This window comes from Gossypium hirsutum, chromosome D07 (genome assembly GCF_007990345.1).
Source record: "Gossypium hirsutum isolate 1008001.06 chromosome D07, Gossypium_hirsutum_v2.1, whole genome shotgun sequence".
Classification (NCBI taxonomy): Eukaryota; Viridiplantae; Streptophyta; class Magnoliopsida; order Malvales; family Malvaceae; genus Gossypium; species Gossypium hirsutum.
The window spans coordinates 23,300,905-23,321,540 of record NC_053443.1 but is presented as its reverse complement, the minus strand read 5'-3'; the positions used below and the strand labels follow the sequence as shown (position 1 = coordinate 23,321,540).

The 20,636-nt window shown below is 27.6% G+C and overlaps 1 protein-coding gene and 1 long non-coding RNA gene across 2 annotated transcripts; one reads left to right on the top strand and one right to left on the bottom strand.

Moving 5' to 3' along the window:
• Positions 1-707: 707 nt before the first annotated feature.
• Positions 708-2,634, bottom strand: LOC107954502 (uncharacterized). The gene is made up of 2 exons (XR_001699576.2): positions 1,950-2,634; positions 708-1,130 (listed from the first exon to the last, which is right to left on the bottom strand). It is a non-coding gene; the product is annotated as an uncharacterized lncRNA (long non-coding RNA).
• A 3,087-nt stretch (positions 2,635-5,721) lies between these two features.
• On the top strand, positions 5,722-7,443 carry LOC107954501 (putative anthocyanidin reductase). Its single transcript, XM_016890087.2, has 5 exons — positions 5,722-6,043; positions 6,117-6,283; positions 6,366-6,578; positions 6,666-7,048; positions 7,141-7,443. Exons 1-5 carry the CDS (start codon positions 5,899-5,901, stop codon positions 7,280-7,282), a joined length of 1,050 nt encoding a protein of 349 aa, XP_016745576.2. The 5' UTR covers positions 5,722-5,898; the 3' UTR covers positions 7,283-7,443.
• Positions 7,444-20,636: the final 13,193 nt, after the last annotated feature.

Here is a 20,636-nt window from a genome sequence, read left to right as displayed (position 1 = left end):
GATTTTGATATCTTATGAAATATATCAGACTTTGTGAGTTGTTCACTCTAATTGTTCTTCGAGATTCAATTTGACTTATCTAGTTAGCTAGTGGCGTCAAACTTGTTTCTTTCTTGAACTTATCACTCTTCGAGTGTGGCATTCAACCTTATACTGTTTAGTTCCTATCTTGCTAGATAATGGGTCACGATCCTATGCAGCTATCCATTAACCACCTTAAAACTTATAAGAATTAGATCCTTAATCACTATTATGGGTTCATTCTTATTTTAAGTTCATTTTACCATCTTTCCATCATTTTACTTTACTATCATTCTTTGTTTTAACTATCTTCTTCCTTTTAAATTAGCCAACTTGTTAAACCGAAATGAGACTACTTAATTTGACGACCGGGAATTCAACGACTCAATTACACATTGTAAGTTCATATCAGAAAGGCAGTCAAACATATTTAATAACATATATAGGAAGAAAGTGATTGATCACGAAATAACAAGGAAAATAAACATCCAATTGCACAGTAACATTCATTAAGTTGTTCCCCTTACTGAGATTCTGAAAATCCTCCCAGCAAGCATTTGGGAATTAAATACCTAGATATAAGCATTCCAAACAAACAAATTCGTTCAAGAATGAAAATGGAGAAGGCTTCTCCTCTGCCAGTTTAATTGAGGTACATAGAGAATATAGCAAAGCTAAACAAATTATAAGGGTAAAAAAATGTCAACATAAAATAAAAGTTTAAGTCTAGTTTGTCACTGTGATTGCAGTTGAAAATTCTAGTGCAAAAGACTACAACTGAACGCAAATTCACTGCAATCACAAAAGTCAGATATTGCTTCCACTACTGAGAGTAAAAGCAATCAAGATATTTACCATAAATTTAACCTTCTTTGACCTTGCATATTGTATTTTTAATTAAACAAAAAAACAACTAAAACATGAGTAATGCCAACAAAGACATAACAATGAGGCGGAATGCTTTAAATTGAAATTAAGCACTTCAAGTGGCATCAGATGCTTATCTCAATAATAATTGTTGATACAAGTTCTTGACAGTGGTCAAGTAAAGTAATCTCATTTGAACTTATATTTCGAAGTTCTCCTATTAAAGAGTTGACACCTGCAATCTATCAACCGAAAAAATATATTAAAAAATAGATAAAAGCATGAAATGACAAACTAAATTTGATAAAAATAAAGGGGAAAATGGATAAAAACCAAAATTATCATTAAAGGAAGTGAGCTAATTTAATATGTCAGTAGTAAGAGTTCCTTTGTCAGTGGTAAGTTCCATTATCATCTTCAACCCAAAGCAAGATGCATAATTTGATGTGTCATTTTTTATTACTTACAGAATTGATTGAAAAAACAAGTTGCTGAAACTAGCATCAAATCAATTTAACCAATGGCTATAGTTAGAGTCTTAACTTATGACCATCCAATTGACTCAAAAGATCAAGCGAGCTCTAAGGCTTATGCTTATAACGTGATCATTATTTCATATTGTGGCACTTTATTAACTTCTTAAGACTAGTTACATGCATTTCTAACAATTCAAATATGTTTCTAGTTCATTTAGTCAGGTAAGAAAATATTCTAAGTAAAAACAGGACAATAAGAGAAAAGACAAGTGCTAGTTTATTTATTGATGAAGGCTATATCATATATGCAAAAACAAGTAAAAACTGACAGGTAATTTGATAATGTTAGCTGTATTATGGATGCTTATTTAAATTACATTGGGGTTGAAGAAAACAACACTACCCATGGTATAACCTCATCATTCAAAAAGATTAGGAAGCAAACTAAGGCCAGAAGACTTAAACCTATACCTTTATACAAACGCAGACTCGTGAGATCATTATATTTCTATCCATTTTAAATACAAGGCATAATATGCAACGAGAAAACAAATTAGTAGAGGAAAGAACTAAGAGGTACTCAACCTTCATGTTTCTGTCAAAGAAATAAAACCATGAGATCATCATGTTTCATGTTTCCGTCAAAGAAATGCAACTCATTAATCACACGAATATCAAAACTAAGAAGCGAAGCAGTTAAGCGTACAACAACAGCATATAAAATAACATAAACATACAAAATTGGAAAGATTTGGGGTTTGAAACTCATTCGACAAGAAATCCCCTAACGAGGCTATGATGAGAAAGCTGGAGTTCAGAAAGGTAGGGGAAGAGTTTGATGGCGGAAGAAGAACTGAGAGAGGAAAGAATGTCCTTGGCCTATTTAAGAGACGAAAGCTTCATTGCCAAATCAGAATGGTTGAGCACGATAGTGAGCAGAGAAAGGGCTTAGTCCCTAGAATCTTCAACATTCATGGATATCGGCTTCCCCCACAAGATTTTTGATTGATTTTTGGGTCAGAATTGTAAGAAAGGGGATAAAGTTAGGGTTTTGAAGGGTAAAGGCTCAGGAAGTGGAGAAAAGGGGTGAGGGAGGAGACGAATGAAAAAAAGGGAAGGAAGAAAAAAGAAAGAAAAAGGAAAAACGAAGAAAAAAAAGAAGAGAGGAAGTTTTAGGGATTTGATTTGGGGGTTTTAAGAAGGGTAAAATCTAAAATGACACAAATAAAAATTGGCTTAAATAAAATATTTATCAACACATAAAAAAAAGGTTGTGATAGGTTATATTTTCTCAACTCTTTCTGCAAAGTCAGGATATAATTAGATTTTACCAACACCTAAAAAGTTGCTTAAAGATACAAATTTAAACGACCTAAAAAAGGTTGGCGCAGTCCAAAAAGAGTTGTCTTAGGCTTTTCATATGACAACACTTTTATGTAGTTGGGAAAGGTATAACAAATGCCGGCATAGTGTTGGGCAAAACCGACACATTTTTAAGCATTGCCTTAGGCATGGATATCTCGATCCTTACACAAGAGTTGGCCAAAGCGTATATAGACAAGTCTATCTCGACACTTAAGAAAATGTCGAAAAAAAGTGTCGCGATAGGCCTATTTTGTTGTAGTGTATGGAAATTTTAAATAAAAAACTATAAAAAAAATGTCTCTGGTTTACTTATAACTAAATTAAAATATACTCACCAAACTTATCTAATTTGAAACTTAAATTAGAAATTTTTACTTTTAACCGGAACCCTAAAGGATATCTAAATAATTCTAGTAAAATACCTTCAATTCCTAAAATTAGTTCTATCTTAGAATTCTAAAAAAACCTAGAAATTACCAATGAATTAAGAGAAATATTAAAACCCGTCTACAACTTATTTGATCTTTTATTATTATTATTATTTTGTAAAAGATTTAATTAATAACGTTGAACCTATCAAGATCTTATGAAAGTATCCTATACCGGGTTTATGATTTATCTTACTTTAAAATTCTTGATCTAAGGTTTAAATTCGTCAAAATTCTAAAATAATACATCTTAAATAACATTTATTAGTGTTAAGTATGACTCCTATTTTAGTCAAATTTAAGAAATAATCTTCTAGTTAAACTTTGTTTATTTGTTTCAATCAAACACTGATTAGTTTAGATTATTTTATTATTATTTGACATATGAATTTAACCTATAAATAAATGAATTTAGCCTATAAATAGACTCTTTTACAACCTTAGAAAATACACCCATGAGAGATTAGAACTCATAACACATTTAGAGAATTTTGTGTTTACGTTCTTTGTTTTCGGATTTTCAGGGTTTAGTTTTTATCTCCATCTTTTGTACTCTTCGTTCTTTTGCCATTATAATAAAATTATCTTTACACGTAGTTTTTTATCCTCTTTGGAGGAGTTTTTCCACGTTAAATTTGTGTGTTCAATTTCTTAATTTCTTCTGCTATTTTTACTTGTTCCTTGTTTAATCGGGTCGATCTCTAACAATTAGCTTTCTTAAAAAGTTTCTAAAATAAAATACTTATAATAACCTACTCATGATTTACAATTCACCTACAAAAATCTTTAGTTTTAATCTTGAACAAAGTTCTAAAAAATATTTACACATTAATTTAAGATTTTAAAGAGGAATCCTATATGATATTTAAAATTAGTTTAAGACCCTAAAAAAATATCCTACATATTATTTATAATTTTTCTAGGGTAAATGGTAGACAAGATCTTAAAAAATCAAAGTTTTATTTCGAAGTGGTTGAAAAAGATCAAAACTTTATTTTAAAATTTTCCTTTAAAATGACTAAAAAATAGATTTTTATTTTTAAAAATCTAAAATCTCTTTTTCTTTTTTAAAAAATCACTACTTTTCTTAAAAATTAAATATTTTATTTTGAAATATTGTTTTAAAATTTTAAATTTTCCTTAAAAGGATTAAAAAACAGATTTTTATTTTTAAAAATCTAAACTTTCTCCTTTTTTTTTAAAAAAACCAAAACATTTCCCAAGATCAAGCCATTTAAAAGAAAAACCTTTATTTTAGAAAGGGGAAGGGAAAAAAATAGAATTTTTGGGGCTCTTAGGGGCGGAAGACCAACTGTCTGATGATGTCCATCGGAGCTCAAAACTTGATCCCTTATGATATGTCTATGGCAAAAAGAAAAAAAAAAGGAAAAAAAACATGATGTTTTTTTCCTTTCATCTTAAAAAAAAAATTTGAAAAGCTTTTTTTTTTCTTTCATTTTATTTCATGTATATATATTATTTTTCAATCTTGTTTATTTGTAAAAAAATAATAATAATATTTAATAATAGTAGCAGTAATGATAATAATAATTTTGACTCTTGACAGACCCCCAAAAAAAAGAAAAAAAAAAGAAAAGCCTTCAATTCATCAAAATCAGGTGAGCTTCGAACAGACCCAAAAGAGAACAAAAATTTAAAAAGAACAAAAAAAGAGTAATCCTTCAAATTGTGTTCCAAACATAGAGAAAGGTTTGTCCCACATGTTTCTCCTTTCATTTGCCCTTCCATTTTTCTTAATACCTTCTTCATTCCGTCTATCATCTCAAATCATCATTTTTATAAATATGTGGAGCAATCATGATTAAAAATTAAAATTTTAATATTTAATTTTTGGGTTTTGAGATAATAAAATTAAGTACCAAATTTTGGATATTGCATGGTGTTACAATATTTTTCAAATGAAACGACTCTCACACTTAAATTGTTTCTCTTTTGATTTTAAATGTAGGACACAAAATATTTTTTAATATAATTTTAAATGTCTTTATTTATATAAAATATAATTTATAGGTCATAGATCACATTTTATATAAATATATAATTCTACAAAGATTCTTATATTTTTATACAAAAATTTTGAGATTTAGTTGCTCTACTATCTCCACGCTACAAAAGCAATGTTGATGGCATAACTGGTTATCATGTCCACTTTCTCTGCAGCATTCAAAAGTTGAAAATGACAAAATCTAAACCTCTAAATTACGCATGAATTACACTAATAACAAAGTTGAAGGTATGAAGGAAAAAGCTTTGATTAATCCACTTTACATTGCCACATTCAACTTTTGAAATAATAATGCAGAGATTACAAAATCATTCATGAACATCCATATAAAATAATGAAATAATCTACGGTAGAGATTTGTTTGGTTGAAACATGTAGTGACATAATCGAGGCGCTGCAATCAAACAAAGAATAGCAGGCATTTTTCTCCTCGCAATGCCGTGTAAATCCCGTCTTTTGATTATATTCTCTATAAAATAGTTAAAAGGAAGATACACATTTTATCCTAGCAGAAATGCCGCTTTATTTTCTATATGGCAAGAAGGAAATAGGTTGATCCTCAGTCCTGTATAAAATAATTAAAGTATACTTTGACATAAATTTAATTTCCATAATTAATAAATTATAATATTTAAGATTAAAATTAAATAAGTATTTCTATGATTAATTATATTTTACGCGAGGGGTCACTCTTGTTGTTAGATATGATATATACATGGATAAGAGAGAGAATTTAGCAGCAATGGAGAAGGGTAAGTGCAGGGTATGCGTTACAGGAGCCGCTGGTTTCATTGGCTCTTCTCTGGTCAAGAAGCTACTAGAGAAAGGATATACTGTCCACGCCACCCTCAGAAAGTTGGGTACACTTAGTATCTCTCTTCCATTTCTGTCATCGTGTTTGATTATGTTTCTAATGCAATATTTTCATGACAGGCGATGCTTCAAAGGTTCAACTCCTTAAGAGCTTTCCTCACGCGGACACAGAATTAGTTTTGTTTGAAGCTGATATAAACAGGCCAAATGAGTTTGAGCAAGCTATTCATGGCTGTATGTGCGTTTTCCATGTTGCGACTCCCTTGCAACCCTCTGATGCTTCTCAGGTTTCTCTCTTGTGACATTACTTTTTCATCCTCTTTATAGTTTAATCTTTGAACCATGCCGGTTTTGACGATTTATGAACAGTTTAAAAACACGAGTGAGGCTGCAGTTTCTGCAATAAAAAGTATTGCAGAGTGTTGTATAAAATCAGGTAGTGTGAAACGATTAATCTACACAGCCTCTGTTTGTGCTGCATCGCCATTGAAAGACGATGGGAGTGGTTACAAGGAATCCATAGATGAAACCTGTTGGACGCCCCTTAATCTTTCACTTGCTTCCTCTAATGGCTTCTTTAAGGCAAGTTGTACATTTTATTACTTGAAAACAATATATGAGATCACGATAGCTAAGAATCCTGTATGTTTATTGTTGGGGGTCGTGTAGGATTACACAGTATCAAAGACATTGGCAGAGAATGAAGTTTTGGGGTATGGGAGCAGTGAAAAAGATGGTGGAATGAAGGTGGTAACCGTAGCTTGTGGCATTGTTGGAGGAGATACTGTTTTATCTTATACACCTGGAAGTGTGGCTGCTTTCATTTCACAAGTTACACATAACGCGCATTCATACCGAAGTGTGAAATACGCGGAAGAACTGCTGGGGAAACTTCCGATTGTACACATAAATGATGTTTGTGAAGCTCATATTTTCTGCATGGAGAAGCCTTCCATCAGCGGTAGATTTTTAATTGCCAGCGCTTTTGTTTCGGCAGCACAACTTGCTGGTTGCTATCAACTGCATTACCCAGAATTTAATGTTAAAGCAGAGTAAGTATCCCAAACCATTCATCTTGAGTCGTAACTAGTTTCTCCTGCATGCTATGATCTATATATATTTATTAATGGAAAATGAATTTCAGGAAATTGGATGGAGCAAAAGGAGATACCAAGTGGGGGTCTACCAAGCTTATTGAAAAGGGCTTTGAATATAAATGTGATTTGAAGATGATAATAGATGATTCCATCAGGTGTGCAAGGAGGACTGGTGATCTTCAGCACTAATAATTGGTGTCGAGAGTAGTGGTCTGTTTTATGAAATTTAAGCTACACTTCAGGAGCTTTAATTGGATTTGGATCTTTAGTCCAAGCCATCTCGATTGTACACTCTGTTTTTTATTGGCTTAAAATCCTTGCAGTTCAATTTGTGTTTCGGTTGGCCCAAATTAGCCTTATTTTGCTTGTACTACTTCCACACATCCAAATCACAATCCTTAAACAACTAGCGTTACTTTAGTCCATAGCATGGATAAGCACACCTACGTCAAGTCCATTTTAAGAATCTTTTATACTACTAGAAATTTTATCACACCCATTTACTACCACATATTTAGAAATTAACATATAAGAAATAATATATGCAATTAATGGAGGTGGATAATAAAATTAAAATACATAAGAAAATCAAAATAAAAGACTTGATTGAGTGATAAATTTAAAATTTTTTTTCTAATTTAATTGGCATTGATACAAATCACACAATATCTATATTTTTATTATTTTTTAAATTAAAATGATTAAAACATTTTCGAATAATATAACTTATTTTAATAATTTCCTAATCAAATTAATACACATGACACCAATTCAATCTGAAGCACTTCTATCCCGTGACAGGTGATTTTTTTGGTTTTTTGAACTGGAACGTGGGGACATGGGGAGGGAGAGAAGGAATAAAGGAAAATAGTAATAATATATTGAAAATCAACTGACTCTGTGCCATCGTTATTACACATTCGAATTCAAATGTTTTGAGGGTATAATATCTTTCACTTTAAAGACCGGAAGTTAAAGTATTGTTTAAATATATAAGTTAATTCATAAAATCATTGGGGTTATCTGTTAGCTCTCATTTTACGTAATTTATAATTGATTATTCAAAGGTAATTTTAAATTTATTTACATAAATTATTTAATTAATAATTAATAATTAATAATTCTATCATATGTATTACAAGTCTAATTTATGTATATTTAATTGTTAAATCCCGAGCGAAGCTAAGTACAAAAACCTAATTTATAACATACATTGGATAGCTTCGCTGGATCATGTCCTGGCTTCCTCATGTATAAGAAAAAGCCTTACATTGAGAGGCCAGTAGACGTTTGGCCTTCAAACGATTGACTAACTTTTTTTTTTAATTAGAATTTGACACGTTGATGATGGGAGGAAAGAAAGGAAAGCCTGAAATAGATTTCGTCATGGTTTGGCTCATTCGTTCAGGTTTGAAGGTTTACTCAAAAAGTGAGAAAGTTTGGGTAAAAATATAAGCTTTGACAAATAGGCTTTGACAAAAAATAATACTCGTTTTCTAAACGAACCAAGCCTCGGATAAAATTTTTTGATCTGGCCTGGCCTGAATTTGCCTAAAATTTTTTTCACTACTGTTTAGCGTTGGTTTGTTGTTGTTTACTACCATTTTGATGTTGTTTTATTGTCATATTGCTATTATATTACTACTATTTTGTTATTATTGTTTGGATATTATATAACTCTTATTTTATTACTAATTTTGCTACTATTTTAGAGGCATTTGCTTGTTACATTGCAACTATCTTAGTATTATTTAAGTATAAAAACTTTTTTTTAAATGTATTTCCAATTCATTGGGAAACCTTTATTTTAATGTTTTTAGTGTATTTGATGTATTTTATTTTGGGTAGACTACCAAAATAGTCACTTTTGTTTGCCTCGGGTTACATTTTAGTCACTTACATTATCGTTTTGTTACAAAATGGTCATCACTCTATCATTAAGATTTGTTACTGGTTCGCGACAAAATGTGCAAGTGTACATAGTCGTTAACAAGTAATAAGTAAGCAAAAAGAATTATTGTCTCCACAGGGACTGTGTTTAAATCGATAATTGTAAAATTACTATTCACTAGTTGGTTAAAACACACACAATATTTTCAAGGTGATTGATGTTAGAATTAAATTAATGAAAATGAATTAACCTAAATGCAATGCAATGACATAAGATGCAATGAGATGGTTTAGCATCAATTTCACAAGTTTTAACAATAATAACATGAATGCCGGAAAAATTCCTTTATGAACTTGGAATCTAATATAAGTTCTTTCAAAGTCTTATACTTAGAAAAACATATATATTTCTATGTCCATATTTAACTAAGGATTCCTTAGATTTTATGTGAAGTAATAGGGATGGATTAGGTTTGAAATAATTTAATCACATAAAACCTAAAGTTCTGCAAGATAATAAGTTCTCTTAGATTATTACGAACTTTTAATTTATTCTAATTAGGATATAAATTATGCATGCACCTTCCAATTATTGTGTCCATTAGCACCATCTGATTAGGATTAAGCAACTAATTCTAATGAATCCAAACATATTTTAATACATGAATAACATGAATGATTTCAATTGGAAGCATGAACGATTGAGGCACAGAACAACAAAAACATGAATCGAATGAATTTTATCAAGTCATTGCAATTATTCTAGCTAAAAAAAATTTCAATCATTATTAATAGAAAAAAACGATTATACAATTTGCAATCATGTTTGAACAATTAAGAACAATTGAAAATATAAAGGAAGAAGAAACTCTTTGATTGAGTTCAGTGATTTCCTGAAGACTAATCATGATGGCTTCTTCCAATTCTTGCGATTGCTCCTTCGTAAGTTGCTCCTTAAGGTGGTTGGCCAAGAGAGGTTTTTTTTTCAAGGAAATGCTTGCTAAAGAAAGAGAAATGGGGAGCTTAGGTGTGGAAAGAAAGATAAGAGTTGAGGGATGCGTGGAATGAATGAGATTGAAGGATGATGGATGATATGAAAGGTGAATGGAAGGGCCTATTTATACTTGAAGGGAGGCTTAAGAATTTGCTAAAAATAGCTTGCATATCCCTTGGATTTCTCCCTTTTTTGTCCGGCCATAAATTGTGGGATGAAGGTTGAGTGGTTGCTTGATTTATGCATGAATCATACAAGGGGTTAAACGGCAATCAAGGTATTAGCTGGGAGCTGATTTGTGTTTTTTTACACATATAGGGATCTTGAATTCAATTATTCCAAAGCTAATTTGGGTTGATCTTCATGCCTTAGCTGAATTGGGCTCTTCTCCCCTTATTGGATGATTTTGGCAACCAAACTAGTTAGCAGACTAGTTGTTCTTAGCAAACAACTTTCAATTGGGTTTAATCAACTTTTTCTGGGTCAAATCTGTTGTCTTGGCGTCCACATAAAGTGGATATTAGCTTATGTCCATGTGTGTGTTTTTATTGACTCCCACATTTATCAATTCAGTGGTCCAACTGCAGCAAATTGAGCAAACAAAAATTAACATGTAGCATAATAAAGTGAAATTATGTGAAATTAACATCTAATTATGTAAAATTACAAACTTTACTTAAATTGTGCCCAATGTCTCAATATGAACCAAAATTACATAATTAGCTATCTAAATGCTCGAGATTTGCATGAATTCTCAGTAAAAAGGTATTATAAAAGTCTATAAATTTAGACTTATCAGTTACCTCCCAAACGATAGTTCAACATGGTAGTTAAAATGATTTTTACATGTCAATGTGGATGTTCAGTTGAGATGAGAAAAGGTAAATTTTTTTATAAAAATAAAATGTAAAATTTTGCCCTAAAATCCAATTTTCTTCAGTTTAAAAAGAAGCAACAGTTGGGTTTTTTTGTTACCATCAGAGACGAGAAGAAGAAGAAGAAGAAGAAGAAGAAGAAGAAGAAGAAGAAGAAGAAGAAGAAGAAGTGTAACAGCCCGATTTTGACCTAAATCAGAACAGTGGTTTCAGGACCACACATCCGAGTCTGAAAAATATTTTAATATTTTTTTTCTGTGTTTATTATGTGTGAATTTATATGTGTGAAAGTTTCGTGAATTAATTTTATTGTTTGAGTGCTTTATTTGAGAATAGGGCTTAATCGCGTAAAATAAAAATTTATTGGTTATTTTTAAAAGGCCCAAATAGTGGTTGTTCTTCTAATATGAAGGTTTCATTTTGAAAATTTACCATTGGATTAATGAATGGACGGCACTATGTATATATTATATAGTTTTTATAATAATTATAAAGGTTATAATAATAAATAATATTATTAAATACCACAAAATTTATTTTAACCAAAAAAATTAGGCCCTGTTTGGCAATTGGCTGATAACTGATTGCAGTGGTTGGTTTGATCAACTAATTCTATTAACTGATTTGACCAACAGATTCTATTAATTGTTTATTTAAAAGTGTTTAGTAAAACTTAGCTATACTTAGTTGATAGCTGAAAGTTGATGTGTAAAATGATAAATAATGGCATGACACATTTTATTATTAAGTATTTATTTGTTTATAATACTTTAGTCTTTATTGGGTGAAATTATTGAAATAAAACACAATTACCAAGGAATTAAAACACCGATTATGAAAATTAATTAGTGAATATTTTTAAAAATTTAAATAAACAAATTTCTTAAGTTCCTTAGTAACAAATATTAACCTTGTGGAAATTGATAAATATTAATAGTGTATGAATATAATTGTAAACTATATTCTATTGATAATTATGTTATGTTCTTAGAACGTAAATTAGTGATAATTATGTCACACTCTGAATAAATTTGTTAAGTAGTATATTTCAATTAATATAAAGTTTAATAAGAAATCATTTTACACAAGTAAATTGAAAAAAAATTAAAGTATATAAATATTCAAGAAATAGATACATGTGATAAATGGAGTAATTTTTGAGTAAGTATGGTCAAATATGTCATTCCACGTATCATATTTCCAATCAGCTATGAAAAAAATTGCCTATCCTTGCGTTTGTTATTTTGGAGATTTTAGCTCAATAAGCTCTTACAAACCTCTATTCACTAAACATTATAATTAAATGGTTTGACTATCCAATCTTTTATGTGTACCCAAATAAACTAAAGAAAGACCCAAAACTCTGTTTACCAAACACTTAAAAAAAAATAAAACAATAGAGGATGATGATAAAACAAAAAATTCCCAAACTTGATTATTAAATATGATATAATTTCCTTTCCTTTGATATATAAACCACTAATCTGACGTTTTTTTTTATCAATTTCGAAACCGATGTTGTTTTTCCTTCAATATTTCAATGATTGTGTTTGTTGTAAGCATTTTATACAAAGAAATTATAATTTAATGAGATTTGAGTTGATTTTTAATCAATATAAGAAATTGTATTCTATAAATTCAACTGTCCCTGCAAAAGGATTATTGTTTGCTTAAATCTCTAATGTGATCTTCATTAGCAAATTTTACTCAAATCAAACATTAAGGAGTTGAAGAAGTACGACGCCAAAATCCCAATCTTGGAATTGAGTTCCATCTTTAAGAGTTATTATCTGATGAATTGCAGTGAAAAGAAAAATATTTCACAATCAATTTTTATATGATTAAAATAAGTTTATTTTTAAATAGTATATTTAAAATGATTCTTACTAGTTAGTTTAAAATCCATGTAGTAATTTTAAAAAATATTTTAAGTAATTATAATTTATTAAAATTCATTTTAAAATTATTAAATAAAACCTGGAAAAACCCCGCGGGGGAGAGACAATACTAGTACTATATTAAAACCTTTGACAAACTCAAATGGGAAAAGGTAAATTAATCTAATTTATATAAAAATAGTATATTATTAAAGTTATATAAGTAATTTAATTTAAAATTAAAATTAAAATAAAAAACTACTTCCTTTGATAAAAAAAACCATCAATAATTTGATGGTTTAGATTTAGTATACTGACAGTATACTTGTTTTATTCCACAAGTAGTTGTAACAATTGTCATGTAGCTTTTTTTAAAAATATTTTATTATGCTCTTATATGATATTTATCAATCTCCTAACTTTGCTTGTAAAGTCTAAAAACTTATTGGTAGTGTACCAAATATTTTCTCATAATTTAAAAATATTATAGGCATGTTTATTTAAATTACAAAGTAATATAGAATTTTTTTTTATCACTTGTGTACAAGGGCAAAGCCAAAAAACTTTTTTAGAGGAGAATGAAATTAAGTTATATATTTTTACAGTAATAAAAATACAATTTTACCATTATAATGGCCTATATATTAATAATTTTTTAAAAATTAAATCAATTTTTATCATATTTAGGGATCAAAGTGTAATTTTACTATTATTATAAAATTTTATAAATTATAAAAGGGCTAAAAAAATTATCATCTTAACGGGTTGGGGCTTTGCTAGTCCTTAGCTCTACCCCTGCTTTGCGTGGGTATGTAAAGATATATAAGTAAAAATAGAAATAAATAGCCTATATTTTAATAAATTTTAAAAGATTAAATTAAATTTTTATATTTTGGAGGAGTTAAAGTGCAATTTTACAATTTTAATATAAAATTTTATAAATTATAAAAGATCTAAAAAAAATAGAATATATAAGCTAGTTAGATGGAAACCAGGAAATAGAAAAAATACTGGTTATAATAAAACGAAAAAAATTATTAGAAGAAAAACTTCTAAAAAAATCTAAAAAACAAATATGTAAGTGTTTTATATGTGATTAAGAAAGACATATAGCACCAAATTGTCCTAATAAAGGAAAAAGTGCAAGAAAAATGATTAAAACACTAGAAGAACAAGATTTAGAAATATGTTCAGAAGAGGAAATAAATCTTGAGGAAATATTATACGAATTAATATCAGAAACAGATTCTGATACAGATGATGAAGAATATATATTTATGTTTAATATAAGAAGCAATTTTAATAATCAATTAGAAGAAATTCCTAAAAATGAACAACAAGATATAAAATTAGGAAATATAATTGTAGAAGAAAAGACTTTTCAGATAAAATGATAGAAAAAAATAAATAAAAATCATATTTCTAAAGAAGAAATTTATAAAATATGTAAATATAGGATATGGTGCCAAAGACATATAGAAAAAATAAGTGGTAATACAGTAGCTAAAAATACTAGAGAAGGATTAATAGAAATCTCATTATTTACTAAAGATAAAACTAAGAGGACTAAAAAGAAATATCCTCAAGTTAGATATATACATTTAGGAATTATAATGATAACAATAAGAGCTTTGTTTAGAAAAGGTCATGATATACCAATAATAGCAATTTTGTTGGATAAAAGATTTGAAAATTCAATAAAAACACTTATTGAAGGAATTCAATCAAATTTACATATAGGAGTAATAGGATTTAAAGTTAAACCAAATTACTTTATATCTATTACAGATCCTCTGATAGAAGAATGTTTATGTCTTAGAATTTAGACAAAAAATTCTGAAATTAATGATTTAACAGAAGATCTAGCAATAAGTTGGACTTCTATTAATGAATATACTAATACAACAGAAGTAGAGATCAAAGAAATTAATAATAAAATTATTGAGCTCTTTGAACCTAATAAATTCACTACTGAAATACAACCAAAATTATTACATTTAAGAGATTTATCAATACCAAGAGATTGGATGATAGAAAAGATAAGTAGTGCAAGTACTTCTAAACCTGTAAGTACTATAGAATATATGTCGTCCGGGGATAAATTATATTTTAAAAATACTGCTATAACAAATACAAATGATAATTTAGTTTTACCCTCAAATATTCAAATAGAGGAAGATGAGGAAAATACATGTACAAGTTCTATACCTTCAACACAATTAATAATAATTCTTTTTCATATATAACACAATGAATTTCAATTGGTTTAAATTTTCTAGAACTATATCCAGAAATTAATTCTTCATTATTTATTGTTTTAGTTTTTAAAATACAACCCCAATAATTTTGTGAGGCATCTGTTTCTAAAATTAATTTATCACATTGTTTAGGTAAATAAACTTTCGGAATATGAATTATTTCATATTTTAGATTTTTTTAATAATTTTTTACTATGTTTTAGACAAGATAAAAGGTTTATCATTTTTTAGTTTTTCATATAACTTACCTATTTTTTCAGATAAGTTAGGAAATGAATTTCTTCCATAATTAATAATTCCAAAAAATTGTTGAAGCTGCATTTTATCTTCAATGTTTTCAGGAAATTCTTTTATTTTTACTATAATATGATCTTATAGTTTAAGACCATCTACAGATAATTTTAATTCTAAGAATTCTATTTCTGTTTTTTCTAGTTCTATTTTCTTAGGACTTAGTATGATTCCATGTTTTATGAATTCTTGAGAAATGATATTTAAGTGTTTTCTATGTTTTTCTAATGTATCTGAAAATATTAAAATATCATCTATATAGACTACACAAAATTTTTTATATTTATTAAATATAGAATCCATCCATCTTTGAAAGATTTGTGGTGCATTACATAATCTAAATGACATTACTTTCCATTGATAATGTCCATTAGGTGCACTAAAAGCTGTCAAAGGCTTGGATTCTTCAGTTAGCATGGTTTGTCAGAATCTTGATTTACAGTCAAATTTACTAAAATATTGTGCTTGTTTAGCTTGATTAATTAAAACATCATTTCTTGGAATAAAATAACCATCAAATATAATATTATGATTTAATATTTTATAGTTAATAACCATTCTAGCTTTTCTTCTTTTTATTTCGGCATGATTTCTAACCATAAAGGCTAGACTAGAATGTGGACTATTAGTATTTTCTATTAATCTTTTTTCTAATAATTATTTAACTTGTATATCAAATTTATCTATATCTTGTTTAGTATAGATCATTGGTTTAACTCTAATAAATTTATTAAGATTTTTTTTAAATTTAATATCATAATATCTAGGGCTATTTTGCCATAATTTTAATGGTTTTTCACTAAAATTATTTTCTAATATTTTAAACAACCAATGACTTGTTTCAAGTTGTTTAATCTGTTCTTTTCTTGGTGGTATAAAATTTTTATCACACACAAATTTATGATTTTCTACCAATGGTATTTCTATAGAAGTTTTTTTTCTACAGATAACATAATTAAATTTTTATCAATAGAAAATGGTAAATGTTGATATATAAAATTATTTCCTAATAATATATCTCCATGCATTGCAGGAAAGTAAAATATTTTAGGTATCACAAATCTTTAATTATTTAGGTAGATTGATACATTTCTAGCTTTATATTGGATTATAGTTTCATTATCATCTATTCCTATGGCTTTTATTGGATGTTTTATATTCTCTAAATTGAAATGTAATTTCAATATATGTATAATATTTCCCGGATTGAAAATTTGAAAATGTAATTACATCACTTGTTCCAAGTTTCATTTGTTGGATAATTATTGAAGTTTGTATTTCTTCCATTCTAGTGTTTTTAGAATTTCTACTTGGTTCTGTAGGAAAAATAAGAATATGAACTGTTTTCATTCCTATTGGTGTTGAAGGTATAGAACTTGTACTTGTATATTCCTCATCTTTCTCTATTTGAGTATTTGAGGGTAAAACTAAATTATCATTTGTATTTGTTATAGCAGTATTTTTAAAATATAATTTATCCCCGGACGACATATATTCTATAGTACTTACAGGTTTAGAAGTACTTGCACTACTTATCTTTTCTATCATCCAATCTCTTGGTATTGATAAATCTCTTAAATGTAATAATTTTGGTTGTATTTCAGTAGTGAATTTATTAGGTTCAAAGAGCTCAATAATTTTATTATTAATTTCTTTGATCTCTACTTCTGCTGTATTAGTATATTCATTAATAGAAGTCCAACTTATTGCTAGATCTTCTGCTAAATCATTAATTTCAGAAATTTTTGTCTGAATTCTAAGACATAAACATTCTTCTATCAGAGGATCTGTAATAGATGTAAAGTAATTTGGTTTAACTTTAAATCCTATTACTCCTATATGTAAATTTGATTGAATTCCTTCAATAAGTGTTTTTATTGGATTTTCAAATCTTTTATCTAACAAAACTGCTATTATTGGTATATCATGACCTTTTCTAAACAAAGCTCTTATTGTTATCATTATTATTCCTAAATGTATATATCTAACTTGAGGATATTTCTTTTCAATCCTCCTCTAGTATCTTTAGCTACTGTATTACCACTTATTTTTTCTATATGTCTTTGACACCATATCCTATATTTAGATATTTTATAAATTTCTTCTTTAGAAATATGATTTTTATTTATTTATTCTATCATTTCATCTGAAAAGTCTTTTTCTTCTTCAATTATATTTCCTAATTTTATATCTTGTTGTTCATTTTTAGGATTTTCTTCTAATTGATTATTAGAACTGCTTCCTATATTAAACATAAATATACATTCTTCATCATTTGTATCAGAATCTGTTTCTGATATTAATTCGTATAATATTTCCTCAGGATTTATTTCCTCTTCTGAACATATTTCTAAATCTTGTACTTCAAGTGTTTTAATAATTTTTCTTGCACTTTTTCCTTTATTAGGACAATTTGGTGCTATATGTCCTTCTTCATTACATATAAAACACTTACATATTTGTTTTGTAGGTGTTTTAGAAGTTTTTCTTCTAACAAATCTTTTCTTTTTATTATAACCAGTATTTTTCTATTTCCTGGTTTCCATCTAACTAGCTTATATATTCTATTTTTCTTTTTATGTTTTTTATAAGTATTAGGACGTATTGGTTTACATCCAAATTCCCATTCATTTTTTAAAATGTTTGTACAATGCTTATTACTTAATTTATGCTTAGCTTGTTTAGAAGCCTTACTTTGTAAACAATATAAAATTATTCTTTCTTTTGCAAAATTAATTCTATTTCCTATATAATCTATACTTTCTGGTTCTACACCAGCTATTTTACTATGCTTTTCTAAATAAGAATTATACTTTTTTATACAAATCTCATCCCATGGTGGATGTAATTTATGAAAATATTGGTTTTTCTAAAATTCTATATTTTCATTTTTTAGTTTTTGATATTCATGAAGAAGCTTTTTAGAAAATTCTTCTAAATATCTAATGTCACATAATTTAATTTTTGACAATATATTATTAGACTAACAATCCTAATCTTTTTTATCACCATAGCCACAAAATTTTGTTTTTAGAATAAAAGTTAATCATTTTAAAAGATCTTTGGGAGTTCCAATCTGGTTGATTAACTACCCTTTTTGTTCTTTACCTTTTTCAGATTCTTCCCATCTTCTTAGAAATTGTAGAACATCTTCTTGAAATGTTCCAATAAAATAGTTTAAAAAATTTTCTTTTGATTTTGACCACATATTGTTGTTGTTATTAACAACAATAGTCATAGATTGGCCCAATCATCTATGGTTTTTTCATAATCTGCTATACGAATGTTACTTAGATCTAAATATATTCCTCATTGAGCAACATTTCTTTTATTTAAATCATCTATTCCATATGGTATAGGTTGAGTAGAGGATTCTCCTAAATTTTTAGATTTTATTTCATTTGTAACAATATTTTCGGTTTGATTACCAAAAATTCTAGTTGTATTTTCATCTTTTTCATAATCTTTATTAAAAGATCTCAGATAATCTTCTTTTTGAAGATCCGACTCTACTTTTCTTTTTCCATGAGGATATGTTTGATCAGTATCCATAGGTTATGGTATTTCTATATTTTCTTTCTCATCTGTTGAAGTATTTTCTTCATCAGAATTATAACTAGTAACATTTATGTCTTCTAAATTGATAGAATTATTAGAACTACTACTACTGCGTCTGTAGTATCATAATTTAACATATAATGATAATTAAATAATGTAAACAAATCTTTATGTTTTTATGGTTTCCATTTACTGGCAACCCCTTGGCTCCGCCCTTACTTGCATGGGTGTGTAAAGATATTTAAGTAAAAATAAAAACAAATAACTTATATTTTAATAATTTTTGAAGAATTAAATCAAAATTTTATCATTATTGGGGGTCAAAGTACAATTTTGCTATTACTAATTTAAAATTTTATAAATTATAAAATGAGTAAAAAAGAAACTTCCCATTTTAAGGGGGTCCGGGGCCTTGCCATGTGATGATTTTTTTATACAATGCCTAAACTAGCCATGTGATGATAAATGTACATCAACGTGTCCGAACCCACAAACTATTGTACTAGCAACAATGTCGTTAGCAACTGAACTAAGATTCAGTCGACACCTTTGAATGATTTTTTAATTACTATATAAATTGGTAACATTTATAATAGTTTCAATAATTTTTATACAATTTTAATAAAAAGAGAGATTCACTTACATTGGTGTAAAACTTAAGTGGTTTTACACCATTCCATAATTTTTTATACGTTTAATATTTTAACAATACAATCGTCATATTTCATGCTCCAATCACATAGATCATGCATATCAAGTTTAACATAAATTAAAAATTTTTAATTATTTTTTATGTAAAAAAAAAACTTTTAACCGTTACGTATATGTTAGTGTAAACAATTCTTTAGGTCGATATGATAGAAATATCGGATTGATTAAAAAACTTACATACATAACAAGTATAAATATTTTAATATTTCAATAATTAAATTGTTAAAATATTAAACATAAAAAAATATTAAAAAAATATAAAACCACTTAAATTTAACCAGAGACGAATTTAGGGGCTGATAGGGGCCCGACCCCCTTAAAATAGAAAATTGCTATTTAGGCCATTTAAAATTTTTTAAAATTTTAAATTAGTAAAGGTAAAATTATATTTTGACCCCCTAAAATTATAAAAATTCAATTTAATCATTTAAAAATTATAAAGATATAAAGTATAAAAAAATTAAAATTTCATTCGCCCCTAAAAAATTATTCTGACTTCGCCTGAATTTAACACGAATTCCTCGTTGGTAAATATATTCATATCAGGTGTAGTATATAAATTAGTAAATAAAAAGTTTTGTATTTGATGCAGGGAGCCCATAATAAAAAGTATTAAGAAACAATCTAATCATCCGCTAAATAAGCTTTGTTGTTCTTCAGATTTAAAAAGAAGAAAATTTTTACTACAAATGTGACGTCAAAATGATATTAGAAGACATCATTAACTGTGCGCTAGAGAGAAAATTTTAGGTTAAATTCTACTGTGGGTCATCCAAGTTATAAATTTAATTTTTGTATTTTGATTTCATCATTTTTAATTTTTGTATTATTTTTATAATTTTATAATTTTAATCCTGATCTGGTAGCTATTAAATTTATTAACTTAACTTTTATTATTTTTAAATTTTAATGTGTCAAATATATTATTTTGCTATTTTCAAATATTACTCACAAAAAAAAACTAATTAATATATTTAGCAACTATCATTTGTATTAAAATTGAAATTAAAAAAATAGTAATTAAAAATGATCCAATTGGATAACATGAACTAAATCTATAATTTTACGCATAATACATGACTAATAGTA

Coding starts and splice junctions, on each gene's coding strand:
- LOC107954501 (XM_016890087.2), top strand. CDS start 5,899: ATGGATAAGAGAGAGAATTTAGCAGCAATGGAGAAGGGTAAGTGCAGG. Junction 6,284..6,365: donor AACCCTCTGATGCTTCTCAG/GTTTCTCTCTTG, acceptor ATTTATGAACAG/TTTAAAAACACGAGTGAGGC. Junction 6,579..6,665: donor CCTCTAATGGCTTCTTTAAG/GCAAGTTGTACA, acceptor GGGGTCGTGTAG/GATTACACAGTATCAAAGAC.